General features: G+C 36.9%; 2 protein-coding genes across 2 annotated transcripts; one reads left to right on the top strand and one right to left on the bottom strand.

Annotated features, from left to right (window-relative positions):
• Positions 1-3,461: 3,461 nt before the first annotated feature.
• On the bottom strand, positions 3,462-6,435 carry LOC136797794 (DNA ligase 1-like). The gene is made up of 2 exons (XM_067054379.1): positions 5,996-6,435; positions 3,462-4,725 (listed from the first exon to the last, which is right to left on the bottom strand). The coding sequence occupies exons 1-2, from the start codon at positions 6,433-6,435 to the stop codon at positions 3,462-3,464; spliced, it is 1,704 nt and encodes a 567-aa protein (XP_066910480.1).
• A 702-nt stretch (positions 6,436-7,137) lies between these two features.
• LOC136797793 (activin receptor type-2A-like) lies at positions 7,138-19,697 on the top strand. The gene is made up of 6 exons (XM_067054378.1): positions 7,138-7,186; positions 9,564-9,953; positions 12,259-12,932; positions 13,382-13,520; positions 18,310-18,434; positions 19,449-19,697. The coding sequence occupies exons 1-6, from the start codon at positions 7,138-7,140 to the stop codon at positions 19,695-19,697; spliced, it is 1,626 nt and encodes a 541-aa protein (XP_066910479.1).
• Positions 19,698-20,195: the final 498 nt, after the last annotated feature.

Raw genomic sequence — 20,195 nt, 5'->3', positions numbered from 1 at the left:
GCGATTCTGCGATTCTGCGTGGTCCTCTCTATCTTTTGTTTTGATAGGCACTTCTATATTGTTAATAAAAGAGTGCGAGACCTATAAATACGTCGTATTTTAGTTCCGTGATTTTCCGTAGATGGCATCGCCACCTTTTTCCTCTACCTGGAGCATCTTTTCAACCATTCTGTATCTCCTGACAACTTTCTTTAAGCTTTCTTGGTTGCCTGATTTGATTTCATCCACTGTTACTTTTTCAGCATCAATCTCCTCACACTCTCCTAGATGCTCTGTACTTTCTTCCTCCTTACTGCAAAATCTACAAGTCCCTTTGTCGCCATAATTTGCTTTTGCCTTGATCATATTCAAGCGTACTCTCAGGAGTAGATTGGCATCTGCTTGAGTGTTGACGTTGAGATAGGTCTTCTCCTCAAAGTTTGTCAGGAATCTCAATTTCTTTTTCGTCTTTATTTCTCTTCTCACTTCTTCTTGAATCTCCTTTCTTGTTGCCTCCTTTACTTGTCTTTTCCAATTTGATTTGGGTAATCCTCTCAGCTCCCCTGGTATTTTTAGTTTCTCAGCTATCCTCCATGTTGCACTGTACCAGCTTTCTTCATCATACTTTCTTGTCATTTGGCTTTCAACAATAGTCTTTGCCAGGCGTTCTTTGCCGTTCACTATGTTGTGAAGAACCATTAGCCTCTTGTAATTTATCGTGGCCTTTATTGGCCAGATACCTGTCTCTGCTAGAACTCCCCAGCTGGGTGTTGTAACTGGAAGTCCAAGAAACTTTTTGATGTTGGAGGTGTGTATGGACTCAAGACTCTCCCAGTCTGTCTTTGTGAGTGCTGGCCATAGCTCTACGTCTCCGAAGATTGAGTTTGTTCCTGTTTCCGTATACAGGAACAACTTTGTTGCCAATTCCATTGAGATTGCTTTTTGGCCGTGGCAGTTTATGACTCCTGCTATCTTTCCTGCTCTCTGTTCTATTTCCTGGAGTTGTCTCGAGAAGTTGCCTTTTTGATTCAGCCAGGTTCCTAGATATTTGTATTCTTGACATTCCCTCACCATCCCTTCTCTCAGTTCAAAAGACAGCTCTTCTTCATTCTTTTTCTTCCCTATGTGGAGTATTTTCGTCTTTGAGGTTGAGAAGGTGAATTTTTTTGTCTCCTCCATCTCCTTGAGTGCTTTTAAAGTGTTCTCTGCTGCCAGTTTTGAGCCTGCCCCAGCAATGTCATCTACATAAGCTAGCGCATTTACTTGTAGACCTGGTGCCATTGATGTTACTATACCGGGACCAACTTTGTTCACCATCATTGTTGATGCACAGCACAGTTGTGGCCCCAAAACTGTTCCTTGCTTCACAATCTCCCCTATCTCTATCTCCTGTGTGGAACCCACTGGGGTGTCAATGATGATTTGGCATTTCTTGTTAAGTTTGAACACTTGTCTGGCTTCAGCTTCTCTCACTCCTGCATCTTTCAAGTCCTTGATGCAGTCTTTGAGCCAAAGTCGGTCGAAACACTTCTTTGCGTCTGCAAAGACAATGTACGTTTCTCTATGCTTTGCCATCTGCTGTATGCTCAGTATGGCCATCAAGTTGTCCAAGGTTCCTCTTCCCTTCTGCCCACCGTTCTGGTTTATGTCAATTTTCATTGTTTGGTTCATTCTTTCTAGGAGCACTTTTTCCCATACTTTACTGACCACGTTTGTAATAAAGATTCCTCTCCTATTGTTCATTTCCAGTGTGGATCCTTTCTTGTGGATGCTCTTTATTTTGACTTGTTGCCACGCTTGGGGTATCTCCTCTCCATTTGATATTTGGTTAAAAATGATCCTGAGGTGCTCTTCGATTTCAGTGCCCCCTCCTATGAGCATTTCGTTTCTCCACTGTTCTCTATCTGGTGCTTTTCTTTTTTTCAGCTTTTCGATTATTCTATTTATGGTCATTGTGGTGATTTCCATTGGTTTCTGCTTTGTTGCCGTCTTTATGATTTCCTCAAAATTTTCTGCAATTAACCTTTCCTGCTGTTTTCCCCTCTCTGTGGTGTATTCCTTTGGTGTTAGCAGTTCCTCATAAAACTCTTTGTACACTTTCAAAACTTCTTGCTTATCGTCTTTACGGTTTCCCTCTTTGTCTTTGATTGATGTTGTTTGTGTTTCTCTCCTTCTTTGGGTGATCTTTTTATGTATCTCCCAAAATTTTGCTTGGTCAATACCACCATTCTTCTTTTTCATTTCTTGCACAGCTCTTACTACTGTGTTGTTGATCCTTCTTCCTTCCGCTTCTAGAATCTCCTCCTTAACTTTCTGTATTTCTTCAGTTAGGTTTTTATCTTCTCCCTGTTGGTTTTGTATCTTTCTCAGATTTTTGTATTTTTGGTTTAGCAGCCGCTCCTCCTTTGACTGGCCATTCCGAGGTGTTACTTTTTTTCCCGCATTTTCATATGCCTGCGCAACCATTTCTGACCATTGCTCATATCGCCTACTCATTCCTTCCTTAGCGTTATTGAGTACCTCTTTGAATTTTTTGTCTTTCAGCATTTCTTCAAATCTCTTCATTTCTGCTGGCCCATGACGTGTGTATTGCTGTTTCTTTTTGCCACATTCACCAATGGTCCAATTGCATTCCACCATAATGGCAGTGTGGTCGCTATATATCTGTCTTATTTCTCCGTTTTGTTTCTTCAGTCTGCAGGGTGTCCATATCTTAGCTTCGTCTATTTGCATTGATATTATGCTGTTTTCTGCTCTTTCGCATGTCATAACATAGTCAAGTCTTGATTTACATTCTCCTTCAATCCTTGTCCACTTGCCCTGGCATTTGTCTGTTTCGTTGGTTATTGTGAAATTTAGTCTCTCAACCATCTCTTTTTGTATCTTTCCTCCTACACTTTCACCCTCGCTTTCGATTTTCGAGTTTGTATCTCCTACTACCATGGTTTGGAAGTCTCCTATGATCCCAAGTTCTACTTCTTTCTCTATTTCCTTGAATGCCTCTTCTAGTTTGTTTCTTCCTATGTTTTCTTTTGGGATGTAGACTGCTCCAATCTTGATTTTGTGTCTTTTGTTATTTAAAGTAATCCATAGGCTTTCGAGGTTCCCTTTTGTCATTGAAACCTTCTTTGTGATTGGCTCTAAATGTTCCTTTACTGCTATCAGGACCCCACCTCCATTTGATGTTCTTCTATCGTTTCGATAAGGCTTGTACCCCTTGATTTCAAATTTTTCACTCTCATCTAGCCATGTTTCAATAAGGATGATCATATCTGGCCTCCTTTCATCTACAATGCTCAACACGCTCGACATCTTTGATTTGACCCCTCTGATGTTGTTGTAATAAATTTCGAAATTCTTCAGAGTGTTCTTGACCTTCTTTCCTCCTCTTCTAGTCTTTTTCCTTTCATTTTTTGGTTGCCTCGAAAAATTTCCTAGTTTGTCTTCCTCCTTGTCCTGTTCTGTTATTGTTATTCCTTTATTTATTGAGGGGGAATCCCTCTCTCTCCTAAAAAAGGTGAGTTTCCATTTTCTTCTCCTATTTGTTCTAGGGTCTGCTTTACGCTTTCCTTTATCATTTTCCCCATCATTTGAGTCAGTCTCTCCAACAGTTGTTGTTCTTTTGTATCAGTTTCACTTTCATTTTCAAATTGCTTGATTCTGCTGATCTGTTCATGTTGCCTTCTTTTTTGTCCCCTTCCTTCGTCTGTTAACTGATTCCTCTCTCTCTGGTTCTCTTCTTTTCCCTGTTCTCTGTCTTGTGTATGGATAAATTTGCAGTTTGGTTTATTGCAATCTTTGTTATATCTACATACAATTGATGTATCATGGCTTTGTGTACAGTTGGCTTTCTTACATTCCTTTTGCTCTCTGATGTTTTGACATAGTTTCTTGTGTTCAAACTTGCAGTGGTTCTGAAATCTACATCCTTTTTTATTATGCCATATACAAAGTTTCTTTACCGCTTCATTATTTTGCCTTCTGGTTTCTTGGTCTTTTTCCACCTGGTTTTCCCATTGGGTTGGCTTTCCTGGTCTTACTCTCTGCCTTTCTTCCCATTTTCCTTTGTGGTTCTGCTGTTTATTCTTTGTCACTGCTGGTTCTGCTTCTCCCTGGACTTTTTCCTCTATCTTCTTCTCTTTTCTGGTGATTTCTGTTTCCTCAGCTTCTGCTCTTCTATCTGGAATCGTAATTTCTTTCTCCTGCCTACTTTCCTTCTCTTGTTTAGCGTTCTCTATCATTTCTTGTAGCATTTTTTCTATTTCTCTTTTCTCCACGATAGTCTCCTCTATGTTTTTCTTGTATTGTTTTATCTCGTCTCTAAGTCCTTTTTCCCGTTTTTTGCTTTCATCCCATTTTCTTTTTAAGCACTGGAGCACTTCCTTTCCATTTGTTTCTTGTCCTTCTTCATTCTGCTTTGGGTGTATGCCTATTGCTCTTGCGACTTCTGATATCCATCTTTCTTTTCCATTTATCTGTACTAATGCCATCTGGTGTTTTTCTTCCTCGATCTTTAGATTATCTTTCATCAGCTTTGCCTCTGCCTTAAGTTTTGCTATGGTGTCGCTCTTTTCTTCTACTTTTTCTTCTGCCGCTTTTAGGGCCATTACATTGACTGCTATTTTCTGTTGATGGTTCTCTATTTCACTTTCACACGTCTTACAGTACCACTTTAGAAGAGGGCTGTCACCTAGTAATATAATTTGGTTGTACACCTGCACTAGCTCACTTCCACACTGTTTGTTGCTGTGGAACCATTTAGAGCATAGGTCACACTCTATTGCTTTGATGGTTGATTTGGATATCATTTTTTTACAATATCCGCATCTGTTGTTTTCGTCTCTGCCTTTCTCAAACTCTCCTAGTCCTGCCGCACGTGCGTTTGCGTAGGGTAAAATGGCGAAATGCGAAAATCGAAATTTGGCAAAAAAATTTTGAAAAATGACCCTACAAGATTTGACTATATCTTTTTATTCCATGAAGAGATTACTTTCAAATAAAAAATGTATTAACAATGAATGGGTAAGCTTTCTAGAAATCCAAACATAAATTGTATAGCTTTTACCAAAAAATAGCACTTTAGGATCAGAAACAGTCAAAAACCAGTTTTTTCCAATTTTCTTCGAGTTACAGGAATTAATTCCTTGTTTGTTTTGATCTGAAATTTTCAGTAGGGGTGGCCATCATGGTTTCCTTGCTCATATCAGGGGGGGCCGAGCCGGGGGTAAGAGAATTAAAGTTTCTAAGTAAAATCTTAATTATCACCCAAAAAAGTGCCTTTTTTATGTCCATATCTTTTAAATAGATTGTCCCGGCCTTATCCCTCTTTCAGTAAAGCTTCCTATACCTTTTGTCCTTCAGAAAAACCAAAAATATTGGCCTTAATTGCTTGCTTTCAGTTCCTGTAGCCCGTAGTGTGACCCCCTGTATTTCTATTTTTGACCCCCTGTATTTCACGCGGGTTTTTTAATAGAAAAGTCACATGACTCAAATCCCGCAGTCTTATTGGACTAGAGAAAGCGAAAGTGAAATCGCGCGATCTGATTGGATGAAAAAAGACCGCGGGAGCTGGAAACGAATGGAACTCTCTAGAATTCTCATTTTAAATTCAAGATGGCGGCGAGAAAAGCACGTCTTTTGCTTTGGACGAAAGGTTGTAAATTCTGGTTGATTTTAAGGTTTTATCTTATCTTATCTCATTTACTTTAATTAGTAGAGGCTTCTTCAATGTTTGGGGAAGGTAAGTCTGTAAAAAGTTATTTGTTTTTCGGTGGAAAAAAGTGTTTAAAAAAGCATTTTTTGTGCTCAAGGTATATTTTTCTTCGCAAATTTTTGTCTTCAATCTTAAATAGATGAACGAGTATTTGACTGATGCTTATGATTTTTCCATAGAACATAGTAAAACTATTCAGGAACTTAGACCTTTTTACAGAATTTCAAAAAATCTGTTAGTTCTGGAGATATATTGAAAAGTTTAGACATGGGTAGTTTGCGTTCGTGTTTCGCGTTCCCAAACCAAACGCACGTGGCCGCCTCATCCTTGTCTTTTTCTTCCATCTCATTGCTGTTTGGTTTCGAGTGTGACTCTTTATTTAGGGTCACCACGGGTTGGCTTAAATAATCTTCCTCACTCTCTCCTACTGGGATATCATAAAATTCTTCCTCTTCCAGATCATCTTCTTCTCCCTGAGTACTTTTTCCTTCTAGTTCAGGATTTATTAAAGCACTAGGTTTTACTTCCTCTCCTTTCGGTGTATCTCTGTTTTCTTTCTCGAAAGGGGTTATCCCTTGAAAATATTTTTCTGCCTCTTCTTTAGTCTTAAAACCTTTATATTCTGCCCCTTTATATCCATTTACTTGTTCTGAGCACTCTTCCCATGTCTCAAACAGCCCTTTCTTTCTGCCTGTTTTCACCGCATAGACTTTTGTTGCTTTTGTTGTTGATCTCTCCCCCATCTTTTATCTATATATTCTTGCCTTTTCTTTTGTCTGTTCAGTAAATTTCATAGGTTCTAAAAAACTACGTAATTTGTAGGCCACGCACTCTTGACCCTATTAAAATTTTTGAAACAAGAAAAACAGGATTTGTTTGTTGAGTGTTGGTTCAAGGATGGGTTTGATGGTTCTTTACTTTGTAGAAAATCCTCCACCGAAATCTCCCCTCTTGTCAATATCCTCCACCGTATTCTCCTCTCTGGTGAAAATCCTCCACCGTATTCTCCTGTTCTCCTCTCTGGTGAAAATCCTCCACCGAAATCTTCTTATGATCAACAATTTAAAATTTAAAATGAAAAACTAAAAATTTGCCGCCATCTTGAAAACCGTTGACCGTTCGACCATTTCTTAGATTGTACTTTCACTTTCGATAACTATAACGTGTCTTTTTAGTGTTCACAAAGCGGAATGTTCGTCAAACGAACCGTAAAGGTAAAGTATGACGCTCTTCTGAAAAAAGAGCTAATCTTTGCTCAGGTACTAAAAAATCAAAACAATCGCGACCCAAGAAACAAAAAGAAAATAGTAATCACTCGTGGGAAAGTCGCTCACACCACACACCTGGATGCCTTTATTAAGAATATGATTTTTGGCCTGCCTGAGGAAGTTTCTTGCACCTAAGAGTAACTATCTACTTTAAATCCAAAGCATGCCTATTTAATTATGGGATTAAATTTGCTATTCATAACATTCATGTTGTTGCCATTAAAAGGTAAGATTTTTTTGTTTTTTTTCTTTATTTTTATTTGATTCCAGAAAAAAAGTTTACTCTTGTCAGGAGAATTCACTTTCAGCACTACAAAGTGGCATTCGAGTCATCAGGTTCCACATAGACCCTTCTGTATCTCAATGGTAGAGACAATATCTGGGAATGCCCTATTTTCATTTGTTGTTGTTGTTGTTCTTTAGGTTGCACCATTTGTAATTAGGCTTCTAAACTTGGTGTCCCTTCCTTCGGGTAAATATATGTTTTGAATTGAAAAAAATTGAATTGAGTCTCGCTCAAGCCAATCTGGAAAGTAAGGCATGTACGCCGGATATCTCTGGCGCAGACTTTTGGATTTCATAGGCTTACACAAAGGCTATCTCTGGCGTAAATATTCTTTTCTTTCCAGACTGGCAGGATTTTAAAAATTCATCTACGCAATCAGAAACAAATCGCTACCTTAATTCAAAAGGGGCCTAAGTCCAGGTACCCCCCAGTTCAAAAGGGGCCTAAGTCCATTTTTATGAAATTTGAGATCTTTAGTTTTTCTCAATCTCTGGCTCATTTGCTCTCTTTTGATGTACATAACAAGTAGTTTTTAAAAGTTAAAAAGGTTCAAAACTTCATACTGAAGCTCTGATAAAAGTGATGTTTAATTCAAAAGAGGCCTAAGTCCATCATCTTTTTACAATTAAGGGCCTAAGTCCATCAACTTTTTACAATAAAAAGGCCTAAGTCCACCAAAATAAGTTTGTTAAGTTTTGAAGAGGCCTAAGTCCAATTGAATTGCAAATGGGCCTAAGTCCATGCATCCTAAAAAGTTTAATTGAGTTTTTCTTTATTTTACTGAGATTGTCTTTTCTCTTTATCTTGAATCTAGGTGTAAGTGGTTTTATTTTGGAGTGTCATATGTGTAGGTTTTGAACTCTAAAAGGCAGAAATTAACCCTTACGCGTTTTTCAAAATTCATGTTTAATTCAAAAAAGGCCTAAGTCCACTCTGCAAGATTTACTAAGTTGCACCTGTTACATACAAAAATACATACCTTTCAAACGAATGCCTTTTCATTGGAAAAACAGCTTATAGCTATGGCTTTCAGAAAACATTTACTTCAAAGCTTTACCATCAAAAATGGTTTCAGAATCAAGGAAAAACTTTAATTGCAATTTTCTCAAAATGACCATAATGGACTTAGGCCCCTTTTGAATTAAGGCTCACAGGACTTAGGCCACTTCTGAATTAAGGTAGCGAAATGAGGTTTTTTTAAATGATTGACTTACTAGCTAGTTAAACAGTCACGAAAATCCTTGCATTTGCACAGGGTTCGACATGCAGCAAATGCAACGGGTTGAAAACTAAAGTGACGAAAAAAACCCGTGCAAATACACACTAGATCACTGCGACCCGTTGCATTTACACAGAGTGGAAAAATGTTACACTTGATTATAAAAATATGAACAGATCAAAATTTTAACCTGTAGACAAAAATTTTCTAAAAAGGCTTAAAGAATCTTCTAAAGAGAAAATGAAAATGCCAATTCGTCTTCTTTTTATGCCATTTTCATTTTAAAGTTGAGATTTGTTAATTTTCGCGCATTTTGCCTTACACGTTCTAGCTCATTTGCACAGGGTCGGAAAAAAACCGTGCAAATGCAAGGATTTCCGGGACTGTTAAAGATGACATTACACACTTAATTCAAATAACGTGCAGTCGGGTAACTTGCATCAGTGGAGGCTAATATGCATAGCCCTCAAATGAATGACCTGGGGCTGGTCCTTAAAATACAAAGTTAAATCAAAAGAAAAATGATAGAGTAGAGCTGCGAAGCTGCGTAGCTCATTTGTTTTGAAATTTTGCTGCTTTGATTGGTCAGTCATTTCAGGGCTATGCATGTTAGCCTCCACTGATGCAAGTTACCCGACTTCACGGTAGCTGATAAGCGCGTAATGGCACCCTTGAAAAATTCTACAATTTTAATACACCTAGGACTTACCATTATTAAACCCTCCTTGTTTTAAATATGTGTTTACTTCGCAGGTTTTAAAGGAATTATAACATTTTATAATTTTTTTTCAAAATTAGCACAACCTGGATTCTGGTCGTCTTCATCACCAATATTTTTATGAAGGACAAAATTTAGAGTTTAAATCTATTGTTGACAATTTTAAAGTTTAATGTTTTAAAAGGGTGTGGTTGTGATTTTATAATTAGCATCAATTTGATGTTATAATGTATTCCTTGGAGATATCTATATGTGGGTGACATAAAAAAATTTTCTCGGAATGCCAGCAATACATGATCAACAAAAATTGGAACCAAATGGGAGGCTAATATCAAAATTTTGGTCTTCAATTAATAAAATTTTGAACATTCTTTTTTTAGTTTGGCCTCACAAATGCATTCGATTCAGTAACAAAGTCAATCATCCTTATTGCAAAAACATTCAAGATTGTGAACGGACTTATGAATGTAACAACCCAGAAGATTCCTGCTTTTCACTTCTCAAATACGACATAGAAAAACAAGAATTCACTCATGTTATCAGTGGCTGTTCAGAAAGTGTTGTTTTGGAATCAAAAGCATGCGATCATAGGTCAAGTAAGGAACACTTGACAGAGGATTGTGTTTTGGGATTACTGGATCATAAGAAAGAAATCAGTCTAGAGTGTTGCTGCATTGGAGATTCTTGCAATCAAAATCTGAACTTTTCCATGGTGAACTACACTAAGTTGAGTGGCTTAAAGCCCCAAACTACTTCACTCACAAAGACTGGTAAGTGGAAAAATAACACAAACTAAATTGTTTCTTTTTGTTTTTTGCGAAAGTCTCGCAGTCAGTTTTGTTTATTTTATTTTCGACTTGTGCTGAGGATGATTAATTTATAATTATTTGTGGTTGATTTAAAGGATGATGCCTGATTAAAAACAGTTTAATTTTCTTTTTACAAGCAATTAGAGGAGATTAAAAATGAATTGCCTCGTTCTCTTTCATGTTACCTTTAAATAATTGCATTCTTTTCCGTTTTTGTGGTATTATAATCATTGTGGTGGCTAGACACACGCCGGCTCCCTGATTTGTAGCATAAATCAAAGTGTCTGTCATAGTTAACGAGCTTCAATAAACAATTTGTTTACACATAAAATAACTGTTTTGTTTCTATCAATAGAAATTACTATACCATTTTTAATAGTTTGTAAAAGCCTCAAAAAGGCATTTTTCTATTCAGTTTCTAAATTAATTCTTCATTTACAAACAACTCAGAGAAAACTACCCTTTCTGTTTCTGAAATTATCAACTTGTTAGTTAAAGGGACATAACAGTACTTGCGAAATTTGTAAACAAACTGTATGCAGCGGATACAAAATCAAAACAAATGTCACATGTCAAAATAAAAAATCAAACCAAATATGACGAATTTTGATTGTTCAATTGTTTTACAAGTTTTTTTTGGACACGTGATTTTAATTGTTCTTTTTAATGACACGTGGTTCGCGCAATGTTTACATTTTACTACTTTAATGTCCCTTTAAAGTCTTAACCACTTTTGAGATTATATTTTGAATTTGAACTTTTAAATATTTCAAAAGATTTTTCTCAACTTCAGTTGAGCTATAATCTGAGAATGTCTGTCTGTATGTATGTATGTATGTATGTCTGTATGTCCGTCCGAAAACTTTAGGGCAGGCTGGACACTTCAAAAAAGGTCGGATTTGGCTGAAATTTGGCACACTTGTTCCTTGGGTGAATATCTGCGGGTGTTTTTTTCATTTTTTGAAAATTTTGATTTTTGGGGCCTGGGGACGAGTTTTTCGCCAAAACGAGGCTAAAACTTTGGGGCAGCCTGGACACTTCAAAAAAGGTCGGATTTGGCTGAAATTTGGCACACTTGTTCCTTGGGTGAATATCTGGGGGTGATTTTTTCATTTTTTTGAAAATTTTGATTTTTGGGGCCTGGGGACGAGTTTTTCGCCAAAACGAGGCTAAAACTTTGGGGCAGCCTGGACACTTCAAAAAAGGTCGGATTTGACTGAAATTTGGCACACTTGTTCCTTGGGTGAATATCTGGGGGTGATTTTTTCATTTTTTGAAAATTTTGATTTTTGGGGCCTGGGGACGAGTTTTTCACCAAAACGAGGCTGGCAGCCTGGACACTTCAAAAAAGGTCGGATTTGGCTGAAATTTGGCACACTTGTTCCTTGGGTGAATATCTGGGGGTGTTTTTTTCATTTTTTGAAAATTTTGATTTTTGGGGCCTGGGGACGAGTTTTTCACCAAAACGAGGCTGGCAGCCTGGACACTTCAAAAAAGGTCGGATTTGGCTGAAACTTGGCACACTTGTTCCTTGGGTGAATATCTGGGGGTGTATTTTTTCATTTTTTGAAAATTTTGATTTTTGGGGCCTGGGGACGAGTTTTTCACCAAAACGAGGCTGGCAGCTTGGAGACTTTAAAACGGTCCGATTTGGCTGAAATTTGGCACACTTGTTCCTTGGGTGAATATCTGGGGGTGTTTTTTTCATTTTTTGAAAATTTTGATTTTTGGGGCCTGGGACCCTTTGATCGGGATATTTTAAACTTGTCTGTGGATAGTGACTGTAAAGCTATGATGGTAGACTTTAAGAATAGGGATATATGTAAACATTTGTGAACCCAAGAAAACTTTAATATCTTGATAAATTTTAAAATCAATTTTCGTATATGATAAATTGTGGGAAATTAATTTTTCAGAGCAACGTGTGAACAAAAGCCACAAAAGGTTTGAGGAACTTTCTCCTAAGTTATCTATTTTTAAAGGCTCTTAGGACGAGGACACTATTCTACAAACATAAAAAAATGAAAAAATTAAGATAAAAACACCCCAGGTATTCACCCAAGGAACAAGTGTACCAAATTTCAGCCAAAACGGACAAAGTTTATTTGCTACCTAATACTAAATATTTGAAATGTTACAATTGGGCCTTCTAATAACGGGAAAATCTGCAGTTGAGCCCAGTGCGGTGCGCACGTTCGACTATTTAAAGATAAAACAGAAAAATGAGATGGATATCTTTACTCAGAAAAATACTAATCTTTTTTAGATGACCATTTTCAAAAGCAACGCAATGGAAACACTGTACACATTCTAATCATCACATTGACTATAGCAATACCAATCGCTTCCATCTTGGTCATCTACCTACTTTACAAACATATAAAACTTGACCGAACGGATTCAGTTTCATCCGATTCCCTTCTTTCCAAGCAACCATTATTCCATAAACAAAAACATATTTATCAAGGTCAATTCACCCAAGTATGGAAAGGTTATTACGAAGAACACGATGTTGCCATTAAATTATTTGCCTCGCCCGTTGGAGCTAAATGCTGGACTACAGAAAAAGATATCTACTCCATATTGAATATCCAACACCAAAATATATTAACATTAGTACATGCTGGAGAGACGCATGAAGACAGGCCTTACCATCATAACCTAGTTACTCAGTATATCGAATATGGATCTTTGTATGACTATCTACGAACTGTACCCATGTTGAGTTTTGAAAGCATTACTAGACTTATGACCTCCATGCTACAAGGAGTTGCATATTTACATCAAAACCTCCTCAATAAACCCATGATTGCTCATCGTGATTTGAAAAGTCAAAATGTTATGGTACGAAAAAATGGTTCGTGTTGTATTGGCGATTTTGGTCTTGCAGTGGCGTTTCATGATGACAATGGGAAAAGTTTATCACTTGCTAAAACTCAGGTATAATTTTCAATTTAGCATGTAAATCCAGTAAGTCAGACTCGTAATCTTATCAAATCTATTCAAATGTATAGTATAAACTCTATAAATCGATTTATTTGACACTGTGTTTTGATAATTTGACTTCATAGATATTGTGTCTTTTTAGGCCTCTAATTCACAAATAGTATGAATAAAGCTCATTTCAAAGATCGATTATGGTTTATATATCTTCATGCATTTATTAACCTAGCTTAAACACCACAGACCCTTAAAGCGTGAGGAGATTAGATTGGACTTAACCAAACAAGGTTAGATTAGGTAAACAGCTTGAAAAGATTGAAAGGAGTCATTGCATATACGTCAAAAGAGGGCAGTGCATTGACTTTAGACAGTCAACTTTAAGTCACAATTACAATAGGTAGAAAAGTAGTCTGACTTGAGCTATAACTTTACAAATTTTCTCTTAGGTTGGATCAAAAATTTACATGTCGCCAGAGATTTTACAAGGAGCTATTGCATATTACGCTGATGCATTCCTACATTCTGACATGTATTCTGTCGCGTTGATACTGTGGGAAATATTGTCACGCACCAATCAAACACCTTGTAAGTGCACAATCTTATCGGTTGCCTTTCTCCTTTATTGTAACGACATGTGAATCGACGTTCGTTCGTTCGTTCGTTCGTTCGTTCGTTCGTTCGTTCGTTCGTTCGTTCGTTCGTTCGTTCGTTCGTTCGTTCGTTCGTTCGTTCGTTCGTTCGTTCGTTCGTTCGTTCGTTCGTTCGTTCGTTCGTTCGTTCGTTCGTTCGTTCGTTCGTTCGTTCGTTCGTTCGTTCGTTCGTTCGTTCGTTCGTTCGTTCGTTCGTTCCTTCGTTCGTTCGTTCGTTCGTTCGTTCGTTCGTTCCTTCGTTCGTTCCTTCGTTCGTTCCTTCGTTCGTTCCTTCGTTTCTTCGTTTGTTCGTTCGTTCGTTCGTTCGTCCGTTCGTTCGTTCCCCGGGGGGGTACTAGGTTTGCGAGGTGACGGGTATGTCCGAGCCGAAAATCGAAAATCGACCCTTTGAGAGACAAAATTTTGGTGATTTTGGGACCCTTTGAGAGACTTTTTCCTAAATTTTGGTCCATTTTTTCCAAATTTTGGTTTGATTTTCACCAAATTTTGGTCAAAATTTTTGGAAATCGTGACCCTTTGAGAGAGAAATCTTTGATTTTCGTGATTTTGGGACCCTTTCAGAGACTAACTTTTGAATTTGTACCCCTTTGAGAGACTTTTGAGGAATGAGGTTATCAAACCTCACCCTTGTATGTTACATTTCCCCACCGCGCTAATTTTATTATTTACGAATCTATTTCGTTTTTTCTCAATATGAATTCTTCTTTTTAATGAAATAGCCTATAGGCAACTTGCCATTTAGGAATGCATAAAGGCCCAATATTTCTAAGTGACTAGTAAACCAGCGGCCGAGGTAGTGAATTGTGTCACTTCGTAGGACACCCCTTAGATCAGGGCAAATTTTTTATATTATACCCCTAATAGGGTGTAGAATTGACAAAAAAAATTTGCCCTTCAAATCTCCTGCAGTTTTAGAGTGAATCGATTTTTAGTTAATCGATAGAACTTATCAAGGGTCCCCCCCCTTTACTAGTGGTTTTTTCGAAGTCTGAAAATCAAATATCTGAGACTACCAACGGATTCAGCGTGAAAATTAGATAAAGAAAATGGGGTTGTTTGTTAAGTTTCGACCACCTGGTGCCCTGCGAAAACCATTTTTAAGGCCTTTTCTGAATCTTGGACGCTGGTCTATAGATGGACTTTTTGGTTTCTATAGCATAATGCTGGTTAGAATTGTATATGGGAGAATGTTTTTATTGCTTGTCACTAAGAGAAGTGTTTATTTACTTAGCACTAAATGTGCGCCTTCTTATCTTGTCAAATTTTGTAAGAAACAAAAAAAAAAGTGTGGACGAGAATTGCGATTTCAGCACTTCCACTTTATTTCATTGGATATTTCAATTTTAAAGAGATTCTGTGTTATATTCCCGGTCTCATTGGAACAATTTTGACCTTTTGAATCTTAAGGCTCTAATTCTGAAGTCTCATGTTACAACTCTACGTTGAAAAAGTAAATTAGAGTGCTTAAGAATTATGTGTTTGAAATTTTGCAGGGAATTTTCCTTTTTATCAAATATTATTACTCTATTTTCCTTGAACTCCCTCAATTCGAATGAGTTAGGAATTTATGTCAATGTACCATGAACACAAAGCTATTTGAAATCTCTCCATTAATTCAAAGATCAATCACGAAAAATAACAACAATTGAGGCTAATCGCTCTTACAAAAAAATTCAACACTGTAATTTTTCTTCACTTTGTTTATTAAAATGGTCATTGCGTGCTTTCTAAAACTACTGATATTGCAAGATTTTTGAGTTCTGTTTTGTCAGAATCTGAGCGAAAACACAAATTTAAATAGTGCAAAATTTGCTGAAATTTGGTAAAAAACAAGAACATCGTTAGAACTTGACAAGCCTAAGAATTGAAAAGATTTCTCTAATATGAATTCATAAGAAACTTTTAATTACAGTAATTTCTTTTACTTGCCAGTTTTGAATTAATCACCAGAAGGTTTTTGTTCGATTTGAGGTCTTATTTTTGTAACAGAAGCTATTCTTAGTTTCAATAAGAACATTTTAGGCTCAAAATTGTCAACAAAAAAAAAGCTCAGCCAAAATTAGGACGTTCTTATAAAAAGAGTTGTATATTTTCTTTATTTTCTGTCGTCAGAACCTCAGTGAAACTCGATTTATATCTAATTATTATTGAAGCTCGCAGCCTAGAACAGAATTAGTTCGCAACCTCAAACCAGTTTATATCTTATAAAGTTGGTTTCAAAAAAATGGCAGTCCGCAATAACTTTTGATAGAATTCGAATAAGATTGTGGTTTTATGCTCTTAACAAAAATCTTCAATCTTCATTTTCTGTTCTTTATAATATTCCACTCTTCTTATTCTTTTCAACAAGCATAAAAAAGGTTTCTTATTCTCTATTGATAAATATCTTAAAGTTTCACTTAGACCTTTTTGCTTTTTGGTAGGAAATTCTACCGAATATATTTGTTTTTCTTTTTCATCAAAGTCGGTTATTGAGTACTTCGGGCTATAGAACATAATTGGTTAATGGAAGCACCCTGTAATAGGTCTTGTTTTTGTTGTGGTTACAATTTGGGTTGCCGAAATGATAATTAATGAAACGCGTTCTAATTGCTTTCCTGAACGTAAAAACTCAAAGAATTCTATTTATAGAGCAATGGTTTAATACTTTGTTCGAATAAATTTCGCGGCATTGTAAATGCGAAATGTTGTCGCATGAACATATTTCATTCTTTAACAGCCCCTGATCGCGAAAACTCCATTAGGATAGTCGAAATATATAGTAAAGCAGTATGATACCCCAAGTAATGTAACCCTATTCTCACAATTAGCGAGTTTATGTATTCGAGATAAATCGAGGGGGACGGTATGAAGCAAAGTTGACATGTCTCCAAAATCACTGTCCACTTTGCTCGACGACGGTAAAAACACCAAGATACCGTCACCCTCGATATCCTCCGATACATAAACTCGGTATTGCCTGATGAACGCTTCCCTGCCCTTTTCGATTTTTCAAACCTGTCCTTTTTTTAGAATCCCTTCGTTTTTGGTATTTGAATCTTGTTTTAGCCGCCTAAGAAAATTTCCATATTTTACTCCAAGAAATGAATAGCCTGATTTTAGAGTTTGTTACAAATTTGTTGTAAAGAGATTCACTTCGTGAAGAAGCGAAGAATTGCTAAAAGATTTTTGAAATTAGACCAATTTACTCTTAGGTTCCAAATAAACGGGGGGGGGGGCTGGAAAACTTTTGAGATTTTAATAAACGGAGGGGGGGACCTAATTGCCGGGGGGTTGGAAATTGTACTTCTGAAAAACCAAAATAAGGTAAATAGAGACTAAAATCAGGCCATTTAGAGCAAAATAAGGCCTGGCCTTCTCTTTGACAGCTGAAAATATTCTTAAAAATTAATAACCCCCTTCCTAATAAGGTCGGGGGGGGTTGGAAAATGTTCTAAAAATTATCAAGTGGGCAGGCCCGTTTATTTGAAACCTAAGAGAAGTTTGTTTCAATTAAGAACTTCGAACGAAAAAATGAGGAAATAAAAAATGATCTTGCCTAAAATTTTTGATGAACTGAAGATTTTTTTCTTTCAATTTATTTTTATGTTACCTTATATTTGGGATATTTAGGAGAACAATTAAGACCCCCCGTTACAATTCCGACTTCCCTCTAATAGGCAGCCGAAATTATCCATGGAACATAAATATTTGTTGTGTACTGTCAATCATTAACATTAGCGAGTTTATGTATCCGAGATTAATCTAATGAGATGGTATAAAGCAAAGTTGAGATATCCCCCACAATCGCCGTCCACTTTGCTCGACGTCGGTAAAAACACCCCGTCGTCTGTTTAGGTTAGCAAAGGCGATATAGAGCCGTGCGTCAACTATCTGCTATGTTTTGCGTTGACTTCACTTACCGTCGCCCTCGATATCCTCCGATACATAAACTTGCTTTTTTTTTTAATGCGGAGTTTTTGCGCAACTTTTCCAAAATGTTTTGCGATCTGCTCACGCAAAAAAATCTAATCTGATTAAAGAGAGTTCAGATATCCTCCCCCCTGAATGTTATTTCTATGAAATATTTGTGGTAAGTCTTTCTACCTCCGCATTTCAAGGATTTTGTTTATTTGTTTGCCCTCATCATTTATTAATGTGTCTTTTAGTGGTCAAAAGTTTGAAGACGTTTTTTGACATTTTCTGTTTTGAGTCATTATGTCATTAAATGAAGTGCGCTGGCTGGAAAATATTCTGAGGTCATTTTAATGATAGAAAAGTAATCAGTTCTGTCTGTGCCTTCTTTGTTTTGTAGACAACTTTTTTTATAAGCAACTCGATTTTTAGCTTCAGCCCTGAGGTTGCTTTAGCATTTTACTTGTTTTGTTTAGAAAATTGCTTTGATCACCTCTGGTATTATACCATATGAAGCTTAATAAGTTAAAGGCTATCGTTTACCGTGGTTAGAACAAAAAAATGCTTTACAAGAAAAATTTGGCTAATTTCGGGGCTCAAGCCTTATCTTGCTTATAAAAAATGTGTATAAAAATTCATTTCAGAGACCACTAAGTTAATGTACAATGTTTTCTCCTTGTTAAACAAAACAATAAAGCAAAAATCCTCAGTCTTGAATACCGTAGATACAACAATCGAATCAAAATATTTCCGTTGAAAATGAAAACTTCCGAATAATTCGAAAACGAACCAAGCTGGCCGCCTGAAAAAAAACTCTTTCGTTCTTTCAGATGAACCGTACCAGCTACCCTATGAAAGAAATGTTGGCCGTAATCCCTCCATCTCCGAGATGAGACACCTCGTGGCGGAGCAGAGCGTCCGCCCTTATTTGAAAGCAGAATGGCGCCAGGATGAGGTATTTTTCCACAACTATTTGTTCGGGATTTCCTAACAAATCAACAAAAAGGGAACCTAGTTTAAATCATGATTTTTCTCAATAAACCCTTTAATTATATATAAACGCATAAAATGGGATCTTCCAGAAAATGTCCGTACATGGGGGTGTCGAAAAATTTTTGTCCGGGGGGTAGCGAAAAATCATCAAAATTTGCCTTGTCCGGGGGGTAAATTTACTCTGTCCGGGGTAATTTTGGGTTGTCCGGTGGGTCAACTGATGCTTGTCCGGGGGTAAAACCTGTTGTCCGGGGGGCCAAAAGTCACTTTGTCCGGGGGGGGGATCAATAATAATTATAATATAAGTCCTCCACCCGTCCCCTCCATATTCAAATTTTTTCTGGAAAAGCCTAATCTCATAATGCTTAACCTTAAAATCGTTTGTTATATTGCAAGAAATAACATACATCTCCCTGCACTTTTAATCCCAGTTTCCTTTGCTAGGAGTATAAATGAGGAAAAATGTTTTTCGTGAGCATAAACGAATCGCGAATCGTTTGATAAAAATGAGAATTTTCGAATAAAAATTGCCTTAAAGGTGAAAAATTTTCCTCAAATCCGCTAAAGACGGTTGCTCTTCGACTTTAAACAGGCATTAAAGGATAATAATATGCCGAAAATTTGATAATTTTTACGATTTCGAGGTTTTAAAGATTTCCAATTTTTTTGAGTATTTTTCGCGAGCATAAACTTTCGCGAATTGCCCTGTTAAGAATTTTCAAAGACATTTTCTTTCGCGAAAAAGGCCAAAATTGTGAAAGTTTGTACGCCTAAAGTAGACTACGAAAAGTTGCTGCACGACTTATCATTGTGTGTAGAAGTGTCTCTACCTCTAGCTTTGAAAGAGAATGGCTCGAAGTATGTATTTGTTTATCTCAATTCCCTGAAACACCAGTACCACTTTTTGATTTCACGTGAGCTTCATCAGAATCAAAAGTGTTTTAACTTAAAAATCAATCATTTCTCGACTTTTCAGAAACTTGTCACTTTATGCGATACGATTGAAAATTGTTGGGACTCTGATACAGATGCCCGGTTATCTGCCGACTGTTGTCTCATGCGAATAAAGTCGGTTGCCGACGAATTCTCGTTTCCCGACAACGAGAATATTGTTGGTATACTTTGTAACGAGAAGAAAAGAGATGATATGAGACTCGATATGACTGGAGCGACGAGCAGCGGTGTTTCGTCGATGGGGAATGATGAATCACAGAGCACTGGTTAAATGAGTTTTATTTCAGGCTGCTAATATCCATCTGATTTCGTCTTCCACATGACTAAAGGTTTAATCTCAAAATATGTGTCTTAGAAAATTGGAAATCTTGCAATTCTGTTCTGCCTTTGAGATTGGCCTCTTTGTCATATGAAACAATTTGACTTTTCCTCTCCTTGATAAAAGGGCCATCTCAATCTCAAAGATGACCTTCACAGTAAAACCTTGAATTTTGTAAGGTACTAATTTTGCGATTTAACATTTAGTCATGTTAACGACGATTTGCTCTTGTTATAAGGGATATCAATCGTCCTCAAAAATCACGTCCACTTAATAATTTTTTGGTATAGGCGAAAAAGAAAATGTAGTGTTTCCGAAATGCGGGTGAAAGAAAACAGCTCTCATGCGGCCGGCTGCAAATTTTCTTGTTGCTATTTTTAACGAACAAAACTTGATTTATAGTACGGTCTAGTTGTGCAAATATTGTGCAAAAAGGCGTAAAAGCATGAA

The sequence above is a fragment of the Clytia hemisphaerica genome, unplaced genomic scaffold, assembly GCF_902728285.1.
Source record: "Clytia hemisphaerica strain Z4C2 unplaced genomic scaffold, Clytia hemisphaerica genome assembly, whole genome shotgun sequence".
Lineage (NCBI taxonomy): Eukaryota > Metazoa > Cnidaria > Hydrozoa > Leptothecata > Clytiidae > Clytia > Clytia hemisphaerica.
The sequence above is the reverse complement of the archived record's forward strand: the minus strand, read 5'-3'. Positions and strand labels throughout refer to the sequence as shown.

Excerpts from the sequence above, each read along its gene's own strand:
- LOC136797794 (XM_067054379.1), bottom strand. The coding sequence starts at position 6,435 with ATGGGGGAGAGATCAACAACAAAAGCAACAAAAGTCTATGCGGTGAAA. Across the intron at positions 4,726-5,995 it reads GAGGCGGCCACGTGCGTTTG|CAACAAACAGTGTGGAAGTG; the intron begins GTTTGGGAACGC and ends ATGGTTCCACAG.
- LOC136797793 (XM_067054378.1), top strand. The coding sequence starts at position 7,138 with ATGGGATTAAATTTGCTATTCATAACATTCATGTTGTTGCCATTAAAA. Across the intron at positions 9,954-12,258 it reads TACTTCACTCACAAAGACTG|ATGACCATTTTCAAAAGCAA; the intron begins GTAAGTGGAAAA and ends AATCTTTTTTAG. Across the intron at positions 18,435-19,448 it reads CAGAATGGCGCCAGGATGAG|AAACTTGTCACTTTATGCGA; the intron begins GTATTTTTCCAC and ends TCGACTTTTCAG.